The sequence below is a fragment of the Etheostoma cragini genome, chromosome 11, assembly GCF_013103735.1.
Source record: "Etheostoma cragini isolate CJK2018 chromosome 11, CSU_Ecrag_1.0, whole genome shotgun sequence".
Lineage (NCBI taxonomy): Eukaryota > Metazoa > Chordata > Actinopteri > Perciformes > Percidae > Etheostoma > Etheostoma cragini.
Genome location: NC_048417.1, coordinates 6,778,504 through 6,799,234, shown reverse-complemented (window position 1 = coordinate 6,799,234; position 20,731 = coordinate 6,778,504). Strand labels below are relative to the sequence as shown.

The 20,731-nt window shown below is 39.6% G+C and overlaps 4 protein-coding genes across 10 annotated transcripts in view; 2 read left to right on the top strand and 2 right to left on the bottom strand.

Annotated features, from left to right (window-relative positions):
* Positions 1-3,196, top strand: part of popdc2 (popeye domain containing 2) — a 9,219-nt gene extending 6,023 nt beyond the window's left edge. For 2 of the 3 annotated variants that reach the window (XM_034885249.1, XM_034885247.1), the window contains exon 4: positions 2,692-3,196. In XM_034885249.1, the coding sequence (XP_034741140.1) occupies positions 2,692-2,774 (83 nt within the window). In that variant the 3' untranslated portion in view covers positions 2,775-3,196. Of the gene's footprint in view, positions 187-2,691 lie in introns of those variants that run through there. The other variant, XM_034885248.1, reaches the window with a different exon arrangement.
* Positions 1-8,676, top strand: part of LOC117952733 (cytochrome c oxidase copper chaperone) — an 18,483-nt gene extending 9,807 nt beyond the window's left edge. The window contains exon 5 of the transcript XR_004658494.1: positions 8,653-8,676. The gene's annotated coding sequence lies outside the window, so the exon portion shown is untranslated. The remainder of the gene's footprint in view (positions 1-8,652) is intronic.
* On the bottom strand, positions 6,326-15,290 carry pla1a (phospholipase A1 member A). Of its 5 annotated transcripts, none has more exons than XM_034885244.1 (11): positions 14,902-15,290; positions 14,029-14,254; positions 12,756-12,933; positions 12,543-12,651; positions 10,702-10,803; positions 10,147-10,239; positions 9,156-9,338; positions 7,800-7,889; positions 7,267-7,372; positions 6,974-7,129; positions 6,326-6,751 (listed from the first exon to the last, which is right to left on the bottom strand). In XM_034885244.1, exons 1-11 carry the CDS (start codon positions 14,966-14,968, stop codon positions 6,661-6,663), a joined length of 1,401 nt encoding a protein of 466 aa, XP_034741135.1. In that variant the 5' UTR covers positions 14,969-15,290; the 3' UTR covers positions 6,326-6,660. The 5 variants fall into 5 exon arrangements, with proteins under 5 accessions (XP_034741135.1, XP_034741133.1, XP_034741132.1 ...); XM_034885242.1 differs by having other exon boundaries at positions 6,326-6,761; positions 6,978-7,129; XM_034885241.1 differs by having other exon boundaries at positions 6,326-6,757; positions 14,902-15,289.
* A 1,814-nt stretch (positions 15,291-17,104) lies between these two features.
* Positions 17,105-20,373, bottom strand: hsd3b1 (hydroxy-delta-5-steroid dehydrogenase, 3 beta- and steroid delta-isomerase 1). Its single transcript, XM_034886213.1, has 3 exons — positions 19,911-20,373; positions 19,381-19,545; positions 17,105-18,409 (listed from the first exon to the last, which is right to left on the bottom strand). Exons 1-3 carry the CDS (start codon positions 20,059-20,061, stop codon positions 17,601-17,603), a joined length of 1,125 nt encoding a protein of 374 aa, XP_034742104.1. The 5' UTR covers positions 20,062-20,373; the 3' UTR covers positions 17,105-17,600.
* Between the last annotated feature and the right edge of the window lie 358 nt (positions 20,374-20,731).

Sequence of the window (20,731 nt, the reverse complement as noted above, 5' to 3'; positions counted from 1 at the left end):
GGGTGTACATGGGTGGCTTGCAGTGCACAATTCTTACTAACCAGGCATTTTGGATAATATGGATAATGCAATGGTGGAAAGTTACAAAGGATATTTCTTCAAGTATGGTACTTAAGTAGCTTACATTTTTAACATCATTCTATTTTGAGCATTTTCATTTCCACTTCCACATCAGAGGGAATTAACGTTATTTTTTAATTGACAACATTCACTTTACAATGCAAATGTAGCATATTATCTTAAAAAATCTTCATCTTAAACAAATATGATTGATTAATATGATTTAAATGATCAAGTACAAACTCTAAAACACTCTGAAAGTGTTGTATTTTGCATAATGATTACTTTTACCTAACTTAAGATTTGCTGATAAATGCTTATGTGCATTTAGTTAAGTCTGATTTTTTTAATGCAGGATTGTTACACGTGTATTACTACTTAGAATAGATCTGGAAAGTCATTGTTTTGTTTTATGTAGTCTACTTCCTCCAGCACTGGACAAAATGCATACAGGATTAAAATAGTCAGATTGATTGGACTGAGTAAATCTACTTAGTTACATTCCACCACTGTGTGTGTGTGTGTGTGTGTGTGTGTGTGTGTGTGTGTGTGAAAATACAGTACTATAATAATCCAGATAATAATAATGATCCAGAGTGCTCACCCTTTGGCTGACTGTTCTGTGCCGGCCTGTTATACCCTCCCCCCACCCCACCCCACCCCCTCACCCCTGCCTTCCCACCATCCCAAAAGCAGCCGTTGCCCGGTCACAGGTGGAGGATCACGTTTCATAGCTGGGTGGTGTCAGTCGGGTTTGGGTTGCAGGGCGGCTGCGAAGCAGTAGGTCAAATCTATCGCGGATAGTAACATAGCTTCAATTCAGACATAGTAGGCCTATGCAAATCTGGCAATCATAGATCTGCTAGAGGTGGCAACAGACATCTCAAATCTGCAAAATATGATTCAAGAACTTTCCTTAATACTGTATGGCCCAACGACAATCTTGCATATATGAAGAAAAGTTCTCTGTTAAATACTGAAATTTGTGATATTTATTGCTTTTCTGGGTCCATGTTTGTGAATGGCTAGCAAAATGTCAGCTGTTACAAAATAAAATATATATGTAACAGCTGCTTGGTTTTGGCAAGAGTCCCACAGAACATAAGAGCAAAGGGCGTCTTTCTAGGACATTCAACACACGCACATTCATGTGGAACCGATTTGTTATGTGAACACACAGGCTTCTGGCTCTCTGGAAGCATGCAGGGTGGTGATTTGGGAGTCACAACAATAAATACCCACCTTTAATATTCAGTTCAAGTAAGGCGGGGTTACCAACACAAAATGGTGTCTATCCAATTATGTGTGCCAAAAATACAAAGTCTGGGAGATCCTTTATAATATTAATATGAGCATGTCAGTGTTAAAAACAACACTTTTAGAGGACATACATTGAAGGTGCATTTTTATCCTAGTATTACAGGATTAAGTATTACATTGCTGCCTCATTAGCAGCGGCTGGTTAAAGCATTCTCGCTCAATACTGTATCCATTTGATGTTCACAGACCTGGGGTCTTCAACATTTTTTAAGCCAAGGACCCCTTAACTGAAATAGAGGACCCCAGGGTACTCCATATATTGTATAAAATGTAGTGACATAATAAACCGGGCCTTCAATAATGTGTAGGGCGGCCGAAAACCTTTATACTTACCGTCTTAGTGCATAAAATACTAAGCTATTAAAATAGCCTAATATTGTTGGCATAATTTTATAAATTATGTTTTAATGTTAAACTTACAGTACATGTGGCTCACGAAACCTTAAGGCAGTTTTATGGTCCTGCGTAAAATACATGCCGTTTTTACGTGCGTAGGTACGTGAAAACAAAAACCTACATCGGGCCGTAGCATGACTTGCACCTCCCCAAATTGTAACTACACATTGCCGCGTGGCAGTGGCTTTGTAGCGTTGTAGCTTTGTTGCCCATAAACAACATGAAATCAAGGAGAGGGTTAACTTTTCCTGCTAAAGATTTCCCACCGTGGTCAGAAAGCACAGGGGAGACAGTTTGTTCTCTCTCGCAATATGACTCCAGAGTCGGTACTTGCCCCAAAGACAGTCGCCGTCATCACTCTCTCACTTCGTCCTTGGTCTACCACACACACACGCACAGACACACACACACACACACACGAAGATCCCCAATTTAGACACAAATGCATGGTAAAATAGCGTCCAGTAAAAAAAAAAGGCAGCTTTAAGGCAGCTCCTGGATTTTTACATTATCTTGAGGGACCTCTATTTCACATTATAATACTTTTGAAATGACTGTTAAAATTATGGTTGTAAATATTCGTAAATAGTTTTCAAAAACGTTGGGTCAGAGGTCTTAATTAGGGCCCGTGAACATTGCTAGAAGTAGCAGACTACTAACCTTCGGCAGATCGCCCATAGGAAGATATTTGGAATGTATTGGAAAGTGCTAACTTTGTTATATGTAATAAAACAGGGTAATAATGTTAGTTACAAATAATTTACATATAAATTATGCACTGCTCCACAGTTTCATCTGGTGGAGCAGTGCGTGACATGGCAGAATGCAAAGACAAGTGTTAGTTATCATGATGTCAGTAGGGTTTGTTGTGTGATCATAAGAACCCTAACTGAAGCTTCGATGTTGACTCTGCAGGAGGTGATAGTGACGGGGATCTACCACCTCGATTCCAGAGGGGCAGAGCGCCGCTGGCTCCCACCGACACTCCCAAACTGTGAGAAACCTGGAAACCGAATATTATCTACTGTTTAGCAGTATGATGGTGCCACAGATCAATTGCTATGTCTCCTCGTCGCTCTCTGTCCCTGTTCTCACCTCACTAATCTGCAGTCTAGAGCATGAAGACTCTCTTCGTTCTCTCTATTTAAATTGCAGTTTTAATGGTGAGGCAGCTAATATTGATGTCTTTCAACAATCACTGTTGGGGCTGATATTTATCATCATAATCACTTCAATTAATTTTTTTTTTTCTTTTATCAAGTTTTCGTGTCAAGATTTAAAGTCTCTGAAGCAGCATTGAGGCCACCAAATCCTAAAGACTTTAGTAAAACTTGTAGATGTTTTAGCATTTCAACAAACATAGCCTTTACAAAATATTTAATTCAACAAGTGGGCAAAACTATAAAATGCTCAAAGAACACTTATACTGTGTGTTTACTTAGCTGCTATCAGGGAATCATTAAAGAAGGACATTTTGACTTGCAGATAAACTGTATCCAACATTTAATAAACTGTCCACAATCTGAATTAAATCCTAATACACCATGATCTTAAAGGACAATTTTGGCGCAAAATGAACCTAGGGGTTAATAAAAGATGGTTACAGAGTTGACCGTTCTATGGGAAATGTTTTCATGCTAATTGAATGTGACCAGTTTTAGAACATAGCTTGTAATGCTAGTAGTCGGTAGCCTGGCTCCGCCCTCCTATGTACTTTGGCTCAATTTTCATTTTCCTTCAGTACTCTGTCTTGGTTTGCGGTACATTCTTGGGTTTCCTCAAGGGGATAAGCGAGCGTCCACGAAGCATAGCTTCTAAGGCGCCATTTTAATGCTACCAAGCACTCACCTGCCGTTAGCATTCCATTTACTGCCATTTATTTTGGCAACACTTTGACAGGAAAAAACTATACATGTGAAGTGTCCATTGTTTATCTCTAAAGAAACACAACAATGTATAAAAAGGCTCTATTAACTTGTACCTCAAGTTATGGCTCTGTAGCAGGTGTTTTTGTAAAAATAGGCTAATGATTGTGTCATAACCAAGTGACCTGCGGTTGCATAGTCAACAAATCACTGTATTGTCAGGAAAAACATGTAGACAGTTTGGACTTACATTAGCTGTTTAGCTTTAATAACTAATGTTAACTAGCTATTATACCTATATGTAACTACTATATTAGTAATCAATAATTAGCCTGTGCCTATGTTATCTATATATAGCCTACCTACGCTCTCCGTCTCTGCAAGATTGGGAATGAGATTTCTCTTGGCACGGCTACCAGTAGACTTTCAGACAGGATTGTCACGTCACATCTACGTCGTCAAGCTTAGTTGTAGGCTGCACAGTAACGCTCAGCAATCACCGGAAAAGTGCTTGTTAAGCCCTTGACACACCAACCAGGCAGCCGCACCTTGGCAGAAAAGGCAGTTGGACTGATCAGTCTCCCCGAGTTGGTAAAAAAGTGCCTTGGAACACACCAATCCGACAAAAGGTAATACGTCTCCATAACAGCAGGCGGTGCTAATTTGTATTGTCGCCCAAAAATTAAAACCAGCAGCAGATTGGATAAACGCGTCACGTGGGTCTAGCTTCTATGGAAATTCAAAGCCAGACTGTCTTGTTGGCTTGTTCAGAACATGATCTCATATTTTACTAAAGTAGTTCACTGAAACATGTTTCCTAAAACATTTTTAAGCGGGAAATACTCCATGAAGTTGCAGAATCTGTCTTCATTTCAGATCGACAAAGGTCAGTTTGAAAGATTTTCATGAGATTTTGATAGACTCTAGTCACGCTCATTCCGCTCCTTGTTTCTGAGTTAGTACTCTACCAATCAGACTGGTCATTTTGAGTCCAACTGCTGGCAGTGCTTCCGATTGAGCATGTCAGGTTGGCCAAAATGAAGGACGACGGCCCCTCCGATGGACGACAGCACAGAACAGACTCGAGTCACTGAACTCGCCAGGCTGTCCGACGGCCGATTTTTGGTTTAGTATATCATGGCCTTAATAACCTTCACTGGTCTCCGCCCAAAGCAAGGGGATCTGTTGGTTCATTTCTTTTACTGTCTATGGGTTTTCTCCAGCCAAATATTTGGCGGTCCAATCAGCAAACAGAGGGAGTGGCTGAGAACAATGACGTTGAAGTTCAGTAACCTTTGGTGAGTTATAAACTAATGGTGGCGGAGAAAGATGTTAGCAAAGGCTTTCAGTCCATTACAGCAATGCTGCTGAATATCCAGAAGTTAAAGCCCGAGCAAGAACAACTTTGCTGAGTTTTGTTAGTGACCAAGATGTGGTGGCCCTGCTCCCCTTTGGGTTCGGGAAAAGTTTCCAGCTTGCTCCGTCTGTGGTAAAAGAGTTAGCTAAGGCTAAGGTTAGTGATGCTATGTTGACGTCACAACCAAACGTTTGTGATTGGTTATTGTAGATATGTGTGCGTATACAGGCAGGCGCCATCTTGGAAAAACAGTCATGACCTATTCACCCACGAACGCCGTACAATCAGTGACCAGTAACATGTGCATGTGACCCCTAGGTTCATTTTGGGGCGGAATTGTCCTTTAAGTGGCACTGAAACACTACGGACAGTCTTCACCTTACCGGCACATTAAATGTCTGAAATGGTATTTTTATGTAATAAAAAGTGGATTTTGTGATACTGATACAGATGAAGTTGGTTTTCATCTCAGTTATATTTGATGTTAAAACTAAAACTGTTTGATTTGGACTTTACATGATTGAATGTTAAAAACAATTATGTTTTTTTCCCAACACATACTCAGTGTTACCAAGAGTATTGATTTAACTTAGTATGATTACACATTTTCTGGATCTGACTGATTTGAACAGACTTGCATTATACTGTTATAATTCTTAATCCTTTCAACATCTGGAAAATATTTAGTTTTGCATACTTCTTGAGAACTTTCCAGACGTGTATGAACACTTACAAAATGTACAAAACCTGCAACTTGGCAGTTTAGATTTCACTTTCATGTTTAGTTTATTTATCTTAATGCACCACTGATGCCAATTTCATTTGGAGAACAACCTTTTACTTAATCTTTGGCGATATATTGGATGCCTGTAGACTTTGATTTTTTAATTTTATTTTCCTTTGTAACTGAGAATGTAATACACACTTGTATACTGTGAATTGCATTATTTGTCCCATTACTGCTTTGCTAAAATACAAGATGGGACTAAAGTTATAAAGTCAGTGTTTTTAAAAATTATTTTCATGGGCCAAGATTTCTCCATAAAGCTCTTTGTGTGCAGTGAAAATGTAGTTTGTTTTCTGTAAATGTCTACTTCCTGTCTGTCACAAGACCACTCAACACTGCTGTTACAGCACCCATTATTAATGCATCAGATGAGAAAATCTCCAATTGTGCTAATCTTTGATTGCAGGAGGATCTTCTGACATTTTCTCCAGCATGTGATGAGCTGCAGTTTTGATTCTGCAGTGCTGATAATATTTGTTTTCATTCCAGTATCTAACACACAAACGTCATTATTTAGTTCCCAAAAAACAACAGAGAAAAAGCAGTTACTAGTTTATTGTGTGGCTTTAAAGAAAAATAAAGTACAAAACTGAAGTCAGTACAATTAAAACCACAAGTCAGAAAATACAGAAACCTTGAACATCCTAAAGCCTTTCAGAGCTGCAAACCCAAATAACAAAAGATCTCTGGCAATAAAGTACGACTAGGCTGCATGTTTTCAGTTAGCTGTGATGGTCTCTATCATATTAGCTTTGTCTCCAGAGCAAAATGTAGTTCTTTGGCTCCCGGATCATTTAACAAGATGGTGAAAATGGGACTTTACGTTTAATGGATTCACTGTAGATGCAATAGGGGAGAGAGTAGGCCTCATTTCTTCAGAAGATGCCACACACTTGCACAAAGTCGTGTGTCCACGGAGCTCCTCGTCTGATATTGATGTTGTTCACGCACAGCGGCTCCTCTTTCCTGAAACAGAAATCAGATTTAAATGTTTAACTTTTTCCTCAAAGTGGGGGAAAAGAAATGTTCAAGTACAGATAAGACATCTACAGAGAAAATGGAACTGCACCAAAGTTGTTTAAGCTGTCGATGATTTATAGAATATAGAAGAATAAAATCCACCAGGAGGAGGTGTGGGTACTTGAACAGAACAGTATATGTGTGCACGTCACGTTTTAGGTAACGCACCTGACAGAGGGGATCTCTGAGAGGCAGACAGACTTGACGTGGATGTCACCCTGTCTGTAGAAGCGAGCTCCGGTGTTCTTCAGCTCGATGGAGTCGATCTCACACAGGGCAGCAGGGTGTGACAACACAGTCCTGTACACTGTTGTGTCTTTCTGACTGCAACACACACAGTTAGACTCGCGGGGCAATAGCAGGTCAGGAGCATATATATTTTAGTAAAGCATTTTCTTTATTTTCTAAGCCAACTAGCACACCGAATGCCATTCCTTAAACCAAGACCACTATCTACTTACAGCCTGAGCCGCTGCTCTGTTTCCAGGTTCTGCGTCTTCAGTGTCAGCTCCACCTCCGCGCTCTTATCCAGAGGAGAAACCTCCAGCTGCAGCAGGAAATGATGAGCTAAGCAAAACAGAAAAAAATGGATTTACTGACCTATATCTACATACAACATAAAAACTCTTTGGATTATTGGCATTAAAGTACGACACAATTACACATTAACAAAGTAATTTAGTTTACTTCATTTGTTTGTCTTTTCAAATTACACACACACACACACCTTTTAAAGTGTTGACAAACCAAACAACCAAAGCAACTTCAGGCTGACCAAAAAGGTGTAGTTTATAACACCTAACCCTTTTGAATTAACTCCTTTGATTGTTCTTGTGTTGCATTTATTCTCATTTTTGCTTTTGTAAACATACAAATTCCTTTAAACCTGACGCGTTAAAATACCAAACTTTGAGAGAATGCAAAAATCTGTGTGTTTATATATGTAATAATCGACATGAACATTTCCCCACATAAAGGACAGGGGCACACTCACAGCAAAAAGGTGGCGAAGCAGTTGTGAGGAGGAAGAGCTTCTGCTCTCTGGGAACTGGAGACATGTCTATCCCACTGTTTTCTGATAAACCTGACACACACACACACACACACACACACACACACACACACACACACACACACACACACACACACACACACACACACACACACACACACACACACACACACACACACACACACACACACACACACACACACACACACACACACACACACACACACACACACACACACACACAGAGAGAGAGAGAGTTGACTGTGTCCCTGTATCAGCATGTTGGTGTATCAGGGGGTTAAAATGATAAGAAGCCGGCAAAAGCTGCCATGTGACAAGAGCAGACCTGCTGCCTGAGTGCAGCCTGATATAAAATCAACTAGTGATATTGAGACTTAACAGAGAACAAAAAGTTTTACGATAATTATTTACCATAGAATGGACAAAAATCCCTGGAGTTCTCTTAAAAATGTGTGTACTTGCAGCAAGTAGAGTCAGTTTACACCACTTCAGCATAAGTAGCCTACAGAAAATGACTGTTGATAGTCTTTAACAGGAGCTTTTTATAGGGAAAGGAGAGTAATATCCCATAAAGAGAAGCTTTCCTATCTCTAGCTTGACGTGTCCTCCACTTACCTTACCCTCAGGGGATTTCGGTGCTTTCCACAAGGTCACTGATAATTATGATTATTACACAAGAAACAGAAATGGATGCTGTTTCTTATGCAAATAGTTTAACACTGAAATTAAGCAAATACTTGCTGTCCTGTGTCCACACATCTCTAAGAAGTTTTAAAACCTTTTTGGTGTCGGAAAACATCCCTGTTTTCAGCTTTGTGACGATGCATTTTCCAGCTGATCCAAGAAGAGTTTTACAGACTTTATTTAACGAAAGAAATAGGAGAATTTTATCAACACTTCATCCTTCAGTTTTTTCGCAAACGGTTAACACATTTAGAGATTAGTGGTTTTCACTGGACAGGAATGAGATGAAAAACTGTTATTTACAATTTAACTGAAGCTGTCAGACAAATGTAGTGGAGGAAAAAGTACAATATTTACCTCTTACCTCTATGTAGAGGAGTAGAAGTATAAAGTTAATGGGAAATAAGTAAAGTACATACAGCCTACCTCAAATTTCTACTTAGTACAGCCCTTTAGTAACTATACTGGCTATTAGAAACAGTATATAATTATGTGTAATGATTTTATTATAAAAAGATAGATGACATGAACAACTTAGTCACAAGCATCATGTTTGAGGAGCATACTTAAGATAATACTAAATATTGATAATAATGCCGAAAATAAGCATTTTATGCAATGCAGTTTTCCTACCTATAGTTGGACATCTCCCCTTGAAGACGTCACAGTCCACGCAGCGTCCCATCAGGAATTCCTCATAGCTGAAGCACGGGATCCCCATTAACGAGCACGAGCCGTTCAGCGCGCTCATGTAGACGTGCAGCGCCCTCATGTGGTCACATATCACATAGCCATACACTGGGAAGTAGACAAGAACTGACAACACGCAGAAACACTAAGGGTGCCAGATGTCTGTAGAAAATTATAGTTATTTAAATGGGTCTGCATGTAGAACTGGGTTAGATCTTCACGTATAATTTGATTTTCTTTATTTATAACTTGAAAAGAAAGTAACCTGAGCTATGCTTTAGAGTACAGCAGCCAAGTTTAAAAACAACAACCACAGCTGTGCTGACTTGCTCCATCTTTTAGATTTTAGTGAGTGCTGGAAGTATTCAGATCTTGTGGTTAGGTAAAAGTAGCACTAGCCTACTAGTTTGTTGTTGAAACCCTAGTGATTTCCACTTACTCTTTTTGTCTCCTACCTGTTAAAGTCCTCTGTCTTTGCCTGGAACCTGCTTGGCTGACCTTTTGGGTTTTTGCTCCCTCTAGTACTATTTGTGTGCCATGCTCAGCCTTGTTCTTCACTGTCCCTGCTCAAATCCCCGCTCCACTACCCCTGGACACCGACTCGCTGCTACTCAACACCCTGCTCACCAGTTATTCACCTTTTTGCACATTTACCTTGTATTTAATTTGTGAATATATTCTTAAACATCTCCCAGTGGGTGTCTGAATTGTGAGTTCTGTTTTTAAGCATACACTTAACACAGGATCAATAAGGTTTTATCTTAACTTCTTATATATAATTCATTTGTTGATTAGTACTTATTAGGTGATAGAAATGTAGTGCAGTAAAAAGTGCAGTATTTGCCTCTGAGTTGTAGTAGATGAAAATTATAAAGTAGCAGAAAAATGGAAATATGTATCTCAAAAAAAAGTATCAAGTGGATGCTGAACTTACTTGAAGCAAACCTAGAGCGAGCACATCCAGTCTGGTCTTTTCCTCCGTTCAGAAAGAAGTCCACATGACCGACAGGGATGGAAATCCCAAAATCTGATCCAAAAGAAAATCTCATTAAAGCTATTGTCATTTTGTTGCTGCAGTGGTGATATTTTACTCTTTACTGTAAACACAAACCCTGGGATGATAGGAAAAACATACTTTTGACAGTAATCGTCTACAGACTTAGATAGTAGATGTAGATAGCTTTGTTTTAGTGCTGTTCATTATGCAGACATTACATGGCTTTTCCCTGACCACATTACCCAGTGAAAACATGACAATTGTACATTGGATTATTCTTAATTTTTCCAAACATAACGGCCTGTAATGAAAATATACTTATGCCTCAGTATGATGTTGGTGTTTTTTTTACTTTTACCTACTGTTGACCTTTTATGAACATAGGCAAATACACTGTTCGAAAACTTATCTTGTAAACACAACTAGCATTTTGATGGAAATGGAAAGAAATCGTAATTATGTTAAGGCTTTATGGTATTTATGTTGTCTGACAGTCAGCATCTGTGTGGATGGCGTCAACAAACTGAGCGTCAGACGGGTCCAGCCGGTCAAAAGTGTCTGCTCCTTTAAACATGGGTCCAGCAGGGTCTAGAGCTGGGCGACAAGGACAAGGTAAACTTAGTTTGGAAAGTGAAACATCAACTTCTTTGGCAATCATTTCCCATCAGTACTCTGATAATGAAAGTTTACTTTGTATTACCCCACTGTAAATGTGATGGATTTTAAGTAGACAGTGGTTTGTTGTGGTTCAATGTTAAAAGCATCTCCACCCCCCCCCCCATGATAACATGAGCACTTTAGTAGCATTTTGGATTCAAGGAGCACGATTTTATGTCGTAGGTTGTTGTCCAAATAAAGTCTCTGTGGCTGATGTTGTCAGTTGTTGAAATGCAAAGGTTTTACAGGACTGAACATTACTATGCGAGAATAAAAGCTGCTGATTTTAGAAAACAGATGCAAAAACAAAAGAAAATAGAGATACAGTAAGTTTAAAAAAAAACTATGAACATCATATTACTAAAATAAGGGTTAAACAATGGATTTATCTGCCTCATTGTTGCCACACACATTTTAATATAGAAGTCCTGCCGCACAGTGAACCGGCATCTCAAGTAAACCAGTCTGTTTCTCTTTTGATGAGATATTCATGGGGAAAGCAATCCCAAATGCACTCAGGGCTGTTACTTAGGAACAGTGTTGTTGTCAAGTCATCAACTGTCGAGTCAGAGTCCCCAGAGTCTGAGTCAGTGAAGAAGAATCTAAGTTGAATCAAGACAATAATGAAGTCCAGACAATAGCAACTCGAGTCAGACTTGAATCAAAGTCCATCACTAGCCCCTGCATGATACTGTGCAATCGAAATATACTGCATATCAATGTCTTATATCAAATGTATGACCCATTACACACAAAAATAGTCAAAAACTTGACTTCCGAATCCTATATCATGAATGCTCATGTGCGATAAAAAAAAAAAAAGCACAAGTCCAAGTCGAGTCATCAGTCCAGAAAATAGCAACGCAATCAAATTCATGTCTGAGTCTAGGACTTGAGTACTCCATCACTGCCTAGAAACTCCTAAACTTTCTGCTATTAAAAAAGAGCTTAGCTGACCTCTACTAGCAGCCAAAATGAATCGTTTTTGAAAGCTAGTGACGGTTAGGTCATATTAACTTTTTTACAATATTATTCACAAATTGCACAATATTATTGTTATTACCGTTTATTTATTAATGACCAGATTCCCATAAGCAGCTGTGTCTCATCTTAACCTGCACTTACATTTAAATGTGCACCAGCCTCTCCACTCAGACAAAAAGACCAAATAGAAACAAGTGAACAGTGGCGTATTGTGTTGGCTGTTTTTTTTTTTTTTTTGGGACAAGCGTCTCCAAACAGCTTCAGAGAGGCTCTTATCAAAGTGCTGTTGTCTTTTGAAGAGCCTGGCTGATCGTTCAGGGTCACACTGAAACACATTCACAGCCTCAGTGAGGCTCTGTGAGAGACTTCATTGTCTGGCCTGTTCTGCAGCAGAATAACAGCAGCTGAGGCACCTTTTAGTTTTACATTCACCATTTCAACAGTATTGTAGTTCTTCCTCATGTATTTTTGTATTGTAAGGAAGGATGATTCTTTAAATTGAAGTGGAACACAGGTGTAGCAGGACTTTAAAACTTTGAATTATGGCATCTAAACGTTTTCTTCTTCACAAGAAGAAAAATCTACGATCAGATAATAGTGTAGTTTCCAATTCAACGGCTTAAAGAAGAAGGCTTTTATGTTTCTTATGCACCGATCTGTTTGTAGACATGATGGAGGTGGTTTGAACACACCGGTGATTCGTCCTATCTTCCCATCGAAAAGAGTCCCCACGAAACCAGCGACGTGCGCCCCAAGACTGACCCCGATGAAGTGGAAAGACTCTAGCTTGCATCCGTGTTTCTGTTGGACGAGACAGTTGCACACATTCTTTTTTTATTTTCACCTGCAGCTGTTTCTGTGGAAGCTATGAGTTTATTAAATCACCCCTAATGTGTTTCTCTCACCTGCAGCTGGTTGATGAGGACAGAGATCTGCAAAGCCACCTCCTTGTAATTCTCCACTACCAGGTTGTAGGCAAAGGAGGCGCCGTAGACCCAGTCCACCACCAGCACATTGGCATCCTGCGCCCTGAGCAAGGTCTGGGCCAGCTGCTTTACCCAGGACGGCTTACTGCCCAGGATCCTGCGGTGGTGGGGTAAAAGATGATGGGATGGAGAAGGATGTAGGAAAGGCCAGACGGTGGCGTTGACTTGTACATCATAAACCAAAGATCAACTATGTTTAAAAAACTAACAAAAAACTAAAAACTGGTTCCTTAAAAATTGAAGTGTCTTACAGTAGATTCTAAGGGAGTTATTAAGTCGAGCATAAAGGCTGGGGGAATTAGGTGATTCTGGGATTTATGTTCATTGTGAGGTTTAAGTATCACGTTAATATTAGGGTTCTCAATTTCTGGTATGTTTTTTCTCTTCTATTTTTTCATATTATTGTTAATCTTTTTTGGGAGTATTAGTGTTAAAAAAAATGTTGAGAGCGTACATGATCAAGGAGATATTTGTGAACTTAAAATATTTCACACATTTATTGTCTGATGTTCAACCCATTAGCCTCATTGTTTTCTTATGTTACATGTTGGTTTAGGATTGCCTGCAGATTAGTCTAATGTTCATTTTTCTTCTGATCTGTATCTTGCATTTATTTCAAGCTATAAATTAGAAGAACTGTGTTTTCACTTTGTGGGCGACTTTCCCAAAAATGAAACTGTTTTTGTGAATTTATGTTTACTGTATGTCTTGGGTTTAGAAGGGTTTGAATGGGCCCTTCTGTGTGTGCTTCTGTGTTGTTGATATGTTTTAATGTGTGCCTATGCTATTTTGTCCGTCTGCTGTATATGCTACTTGTTGTTTTTTTCTCATGCCGTCAACCTGCCCGCTGTCATTATCTGGAATTGTGGTTTACTTGTCTATGTCTATTTGTTCTTGTTTGATTTGTATGTGTTGTGTTGTTGTAGCTTGTCTACTGTTTTAAGCCATCAACCAACTAGAGACTGCAGATGAAAATTAGCCTGCATGGCTAAATCTTGCTCATTTACATGTTGGACTCTGTACTCATGTTGATTAATGTGTGTTGTACCTCTTAAACAAAGAAATCTTTAAAAAAAAACAAAAAAAAACAAGAGGGTTTTAACTTGACAAAATGTTTGAGTGTTCATGTAGAAACCAATCAGTCAGAGGCTCACAAAGATGAAAAAAGGGTCTTTAAGGATTCTGTCCTGACCTGTAACCATGGATGATGACCTTTGTTGGGTGGGAGATGTTGAAGTAGGATGACTGCTTCTGTGTTTCAGTGAGAGACTCCTGGTTGAACATTTGGGCACAGTCCATGTTCCTCCTCGTGAGCAGCAGGTACTGCACCTGCAGCTTGACTCTCTGCTGCCGGTACTCCAGCCAGGTGGTGTTGTTGAGGTCAGCGCACTCCTCATCACTCTGAATTTCCTCAACACCTGAGAAGAACAATGTATTAGTCGTATTGTATTAGTTGCATTGACTGGGCTTGAATGTTGTATGGGTGTTGGTTCCATGCAACACACAGCGGCAAACATGTTGAGTTCAGACAATAACACACCTGGGGGATTATTTTACATTATTTTTATGATTTAGATTATGTTTTTGTTTGTGTCATCTGGTGTCAAATACACATGTCATGTTTTTTTTAAATTAGAAGAGGATTTTATTTCTTCCATTTGAAAACCTTATTGGTAATAACCCTCATTCTGATAAAAAGTGACACGTTGTGTATTTGACACCAAACGAACGACAAAATGTTCATTTCATAATGTCTAAAGAAATATAACTGCAACAGACACATGATGGTCAATTTGTTTTTGAGAGGAAACAAGTGATTTTCTAGTGAATTGTGACACAGATTTATATTTTTACAAAAACTCTAACATTGTTTGACCATGAATATATATAAAATAAATATATAAAATTGTGATTTAGTGTATTTATGTGGTGCAATGTCCAAAATAGACAATGCCCTTAATGTCCATCTGAAAATACACAATTTATCCCTTTCTGCAGTTAAAAATGACACACTTTTCCAATTATTATTGGAGAGACAATCTTTATCATGAGTTTCTTCACTTACCCACCACCAGTGCTGTAATGCAGAGTGTCAAGACACAGAAGAGGATCGGTTTGATTTCACGAGGCATTTCTGTTGAACGACAGAGATGAGAGTAGTAGCTGCCTGGGAGCTTTAGTTAGTGCTTAACGGTGATCAGCTGCTCCGTTTAGCTCCCAGATTGCTGAATGGAGATCAGCTTTCGGCTTGAGAAAATCCCGGCTCTGTGCAGTGTTGCAACTCTGGAACTACTTCCTCTGAGCAGTCCAACTGTTTTTAATTATGTCTCTTTTCTTGTAAAGCTCCACTTCTAACAGGCATCACATTTGTCAGTGGGTGTTGTTTTTCTTTTCCCAAACTGGGTTTGTACTGGGCCAACAAGCGGTTGCAGCTCTTTGCCAGGCGATGAATCCATGCCCTCATTGGTGTTCAATGGCTGTTTGTGTGAAATGCTGGACTCTGGCCTGGCTGCTCTAGTTTGTGTGTGTCACAATAAATGAGTAGGTGGTCACCCTGTTGCGTCTGGGAAATCAATAATTAGCTGATTGTTCCACTTTCAATGCTCTTTTAAGTTAATCAATGCTCTTTGTAAATATGCTAAAAACTATTTTGGGGAATCCCAGTGCTTTAACCAGTTTACTTCAGTTTTCTTATTGAATTACAGTGGGGCTCGAAAGTTTGGGCACCCCAGGTAAAAAATTGTATTAATGAGCAAAAAGAAGCCAAGAAAAGATGGAAAAAGCTACAAAAGTCATCAAATGACAGATTAGACATTTGCATAACATGTCACAAAAAATACGATTTTATTTCCATCATTTACACTTTCAAAATAACAGAAAACTAAAATTGGCATCTGTTTGGGCACCCTGCAGAGTTAATACCTTGTAATGCCCCCTTTGGCAAGTATCCCAGTATGTAAACGCTTCTTGTAGCCAGCCAAAGGTCTTTCAAGTCTCGTTTGAGGTATCTTTGCCCATTCTTCCTTACAAAAGTCTGCCAATTCTTTGAGATGTCTGGGGTGTGTGTCATGCACTGCTCTTTTAAGGTCTATTCATAGATTTTCAATTGTGTTGAGGTCAGGAGATTGTGAAGGCCATGGCAAAACCTTCAGTTTACACCTCTTGATGTAATGGATTTTGAGGTGTGTTTAGGATCATTATCCATTTGTAGAAGCCATTCTTTTTAACTTCAGCTTTTTCACAGATGACATCAAGTTAGCTTCCAAAATGTTCTGAAATTTTATTGAATCCATTTTTCCTTCTACTCTTGACATGTTCCCTGTGCCACTGGCTGCAATACAACCCCAAAGCATGATTGATCAACCCCCCATTTTTAACAGTTAGACAGAGGTTCTTTTCATTAAATTCTGTGCCCTTTCTTCTCCAAACGTACATTTGCTCATTGCGGCCAAAAAGTTATATTTTAAAGTCACCGGTCCACAGACCTCGTTTCCAAAATGCATCTGGCTTTTGTAATTGTTCATTTGCAAACTTCAAAACGCTAATTTTTGTGGTGAGGACGTAGAGGAGGTTCTGTCTCCTAGTATTAACTAGAGGCAGTGCAAGGTATTAACTCTGCTGGGTGCCCAACCTTTTGCAGATGCCATCTTTTTGTTTTTGGTTATTTTGAAAGTGTAAATGATGGAAATAAAATCGAACTTTTTGTGACATATTGTACAAATGTCAAATCTGTCATTTGATGCCTTTTGAGATTTTTCCATCCTTTCTTGGCTTCCTTATGCACATTAATACAAATTTTCACCTGAGGTGCCCAATTTTTAAGCCCCATTGTAATGTGCTGCTGCAGTGCCGTTACAGTCATCCTCCGGCTGCAATGACATTGCTTAGATTCCGAGAGCGCAAATATGGAAAAAGATCCATAAAAACTGACCAATCAGAGAAGACAGGGCTTTTTCGGGAGGGGGACTTAAAGAGACAGACGCTAAAACGAAGAAAGATCCTAGACAGAAGCTATATGGCCGGGGGCTGCCTAAGTTTTGCACTTGGAAGTCATTTTTTGTTAATCAAATAGTGGAGCTTAAATATAATTACGAGCTCCATACTTTAACCAAACAAACTGCTGGAAGGATACATTTACAAAAGTCTGCTAGCTTCAAATCTATAAAGTGCTGCAAAGAAAAGTTTCCTTTAAAGTTAAAGTAACTGATGAACAAACAGTAATTAAATATGTAAACCATGTTTAAATGAAAATGAACAATGAGTAAGGTTTTTTTCTCACCATAATCTTTAATAGTAAGAACATATTACCAGGACAGTCCAGGAACATCAGGTGACGAGAATCAAAGCTACAAGATCTAGACTTTTGTATTTAAACTTTTAGTGTGTTGTGAGCCCAACCCTCCTCTCCCTCATAGGGTTAACACTGTTTAATTTACTGTCTACCTTACATAATCTCTCCTGAGGTTGAGGCAATTATCTAAAAAGACAACATTTAAAAAAAAAACAAAGTTAACGGGAGCTTATTAATGATTACGATTAAACCCCATATGTGAAGGAAACTTTGGCAACTCCTGCTGGAAATATCAGTCAAAAAACAATTCAAACTAAACTCTTTACTAAAATAATCAGAATAATGAGGCGACAGTGACAATCACCATGTTTTGGAATGCGTGCTGCCATTCCTTTCACTTAACTTTTGTTTTTACAATCGCTGTAGGAAGATGATGTTATTCAAACACTTCTTAGAACTAACAACTTTATGAATTATTTAGCAATTATTCTTTCCCTCTCCTTCGGCAGCTCTGACGCGAGCCATTCAATGGTGCCTTTGCGTGCTTCCTCCCAGGTGTATTTGGGGACGTATCCCAGATCCCTCTTAGCCTTCTCATACGAGAAGCTGAATGGCGTGTTCAACAAGGTGACGCGCTGCCGGTTCAGGGGCGGGACGATGCGTACAAAAGGTCGCACCATCATGCACAGCATCTCCATTAAGAAGCAGACCATGTAGAGGAGGGGGAGCGGGTACATAAGCTTCTCTTGAATGTTGAAGCCCAGAGGGGACATCAGGACGTGGTTTAAGTCCGAATAACTTTGAAGTGGCGTGTCATCAGAAATTAGGTAAAACTTTCCTCCGATAACATTTCTTTTTTGTGGATCCTTGAGACTGCGGGCTGCTTGGAGGTGGGCTATAGCCACGTTGCCGACATACACGGGATTCACTCGGGCCTCCGGTTGAGACATACGAAACAAAACGCCCTTGTTTCGTATCCCGTTGCCCATGTGGCCCAGCAGGAAGCGGCAGCCCTCCCCGTAGATGTACATAGGTCTGAGGGCGCAGGTGGCCAGCCGGCCTCCATTATTGAGCACCTCGCTGTGGGCCTGCAGGGTTCTCTGCTCAGCCTCCTTTTTGGTCTTGCTGTAGGCAAACTTCAGAGAACAGTTGTAAACTGTGTCCTCGCTGCCGTTGATTATGGGTTCACCGCTAGAGTTTGGTCCCATCACCTCGATGGTACTGGTGTAGATGAAGGACACCACGTTCTCTTGAATACAAGCCTCCAGGAGCAGCTGCGTTCCTGCAAAGCAAAAGGTGCTCTCGAGTTTGTATGAGTTAAAAGAGATTTTAAAATCACTATTTATCTTATCTCAGAGGAGGGCAACAGGAAAGTAAACAGATTAAATGAAAGAAAAGCTGCAAAGTTTAATGACAGGAATGGTCAAAGTTGAAACTCTTCATGTGTCTCTCACACTCTCACACACACACACACACACACACACAGACACACTTCAAAAAATGTATAATCAATGCATTTCAATCTGTAAGAAAAAATATTGTGTGACATTCAAAGAAGTTGAAGTCAAAGGCTGTTAGAGTGAAAGTGTTGCGAGTTCAAGTTTTAGTTTAAGTTTAATGAATACAGTTCAAGCAATGAGATGTTGAAAAGTCAGTTCAAACTTGCTTAAAAAAAGAAATGAGTTGTCAGTTGAAGTGTAAACTGTTAAATAAGTTCATGTCAGTGAAATGTGAGCAGAGAAAGCAGCTGAAGTGTCAAAGTAACCATTTCTTTGGAGGCAGAAACAGTAGCTAAAATGTCAATGTCCGGAAAGCAGTTTGGGGGTGGCAGTAGCTCAGTCCATAGGGAGTTGGGTTGGGAACCGGAGGGTCACTGGTTCAAATCCCTGTATGGACCCAAAAAGTTGGGAGTGTGGATTGGTGGCTGGAGAGATGCCAGTTCACCTCCTGGGCACTGCCAGGTGCCCTTGAGCAAGGCACCGTACCCCCCCGACCGCTCAGGGCGCTGGTTCAGCTGGCAGCCCACTCACTCTGACATCTCTGCATGTATAGGTCCTGAGCATGTGTGTGTATTTCAGGCCTGTGTTTGAGTACTAACAAAAAGTGTGTACACAGAGTGTAGTGCAGTAATTTCCCCATTGGGGACTAATAAACAAATTATAATTTTGTTATTTATTTTTGAAAAGGCAATAGGATGCATAAGCACTCATGAGTTCCGCTTCATCTTTCAGTGCATTAAAGAGACGGCCTTACCTTTGACATTGACACTGTACAGCTCACTGTCCTCCACTGAGCCATTCACGTCAATGATGGCTGCGATGTGGAAAACGATTGATGCACCTCTGCAGCTTTTTCTCAGGAAATCCCCGTCTCTGATGTCCCCTTCAAACACACTCAACTTTGTGTTGCCTTTACAGTCTGACACACATAGAATAAACAAGAAACTAAATCAATTTTTAAACAACATTGCTGGCATCACGTGAAAAGCTTTGCTGTAGTCAAAATTGCTATCATAGATAGATAGGTCTTTGTCATGGTTTGTGAACCATGTTTGTGGTTCCAATAAGCATTGTTAGTTTTAATCCCTGATAATATTAAGAGTAAACACTACATTCATATTTATAACTTCATAACTTCATAACTACAACTTTAAATTTTTCAATGTGAAATGGATGTCCACAGCACACTATAACAAGCAACTTCCCAATGCAATTTTAATGTATTTCACGTATGCTGCAGAGGAAAAACAGATGCATCATTTAATTGTAAATAGACAGATTTACCCTCCAGAGAGTCTAGAAGTTGTGGCTGTATTTGTTTGTCCAGCAGTCGAATCTCAGCCATTTTCTCTTCCTCCAGCAGCAGCATCACCAGCCTCTTTCCCAGGAACCCACCGGCTCCTGTCACCACACACACTTCACCTCTCAGAGACATCGCAGTTCAATATGGGGACAAAAAAAAATTCCAAGGGAACTCTTAAAAAGCTTCTCAGAAGAAAAAGTTCAAAGTAAAATTGAAGAGAATAGAACTTTTGGGTCCGTGGATGTTTTCTGTTCTGTTTGTGGACAAGCGACAGCACCTTCTGCCCTCCCAGGCTCAGCTCACTTTATGTAAAAAAAACCCAACAATTTATTTGCTCCAAGGCTGTGTGAAAAAAGGGGTTGGACCACTTCAGGGCGGAATGTGGTGCTTTTAATTGGAGCTTGCCAAAACTGGGGGGCTGGAACGTTTTGCATCCCAATGAAAGTTCTTTTTTTTCTTATTCTATTCTTTTTTGGGAAGAGCACTCTGTTACAGGTGGAGAAAAAACATGGTACATAGCTGTGGGGTAATGGGACCATCTACTTATCAAAATGCATGATTCCCCTAGATAAAATAACAGATGGAAGAAGTGCTGAGATATTTTAAGTGAAGGTAACAGTGAAAAAAAAAGTGCGCCATTACATGTAAAAGTCTTGCATTCAATTTTAAATGTTGGCAGCAAAGTGTTTTAAAAAGGAAAATCTTAACTATTTAATCTATAATCATAACAAGTAACAATGTATCTTTAATAAAATATATTGAACAAAGCACATTTTATACATTTTTTAAATAGTTATAAATG

Excerpts from the sequence above, each read along its gene's own strand:
- pla1a (XM_034885242.1), bottom strand. The coding sequence starts at position 14,968 with ATGCCTCGTGAAATCAAACCGATCCTCTTCTGTGTCTTGACACTCTGC. Across the intron at positions 12,652-12,755 it reads TCCTCATCAACCAGCTGCAG|AAACACGGATGCAAGCTAGA; the intron begins GTGAGAGAAACA and ends CTCGTCCAACAG. Across the intron at positions 10,804-12,542 it reads GAAGATAGGACGAATCACCG|CTCTAGACCCTGCTGGACCC; the intron begins GTGTGTTCAAAC and ends CTTGTCGCCCAG.
- hsd3b1 (XM_034886213.1), bottom strand. The coding sequence starts at position 20,061 with ATGTCTCTGAGAGGTGAAGTGTGTGTGGTGACAGGAGCCGGTGGGTTC. Across the intron at positions 19,546-19,910 it reads ACTTCTAGACTCTCTGGAGG|ACTGTAAAGGCAACACAAAG; the intron begins GTAAATCTGTCT and ends TATGTGTGTCAG. Across the intron at positions 18,410-19,380 it reads GTACAGTGTCAATGTCAAAG|GAACGCAGCTGCTCCTGGAG; the intron begins GTAAGGCCGTCT and ends TTTGCTTTGCAG.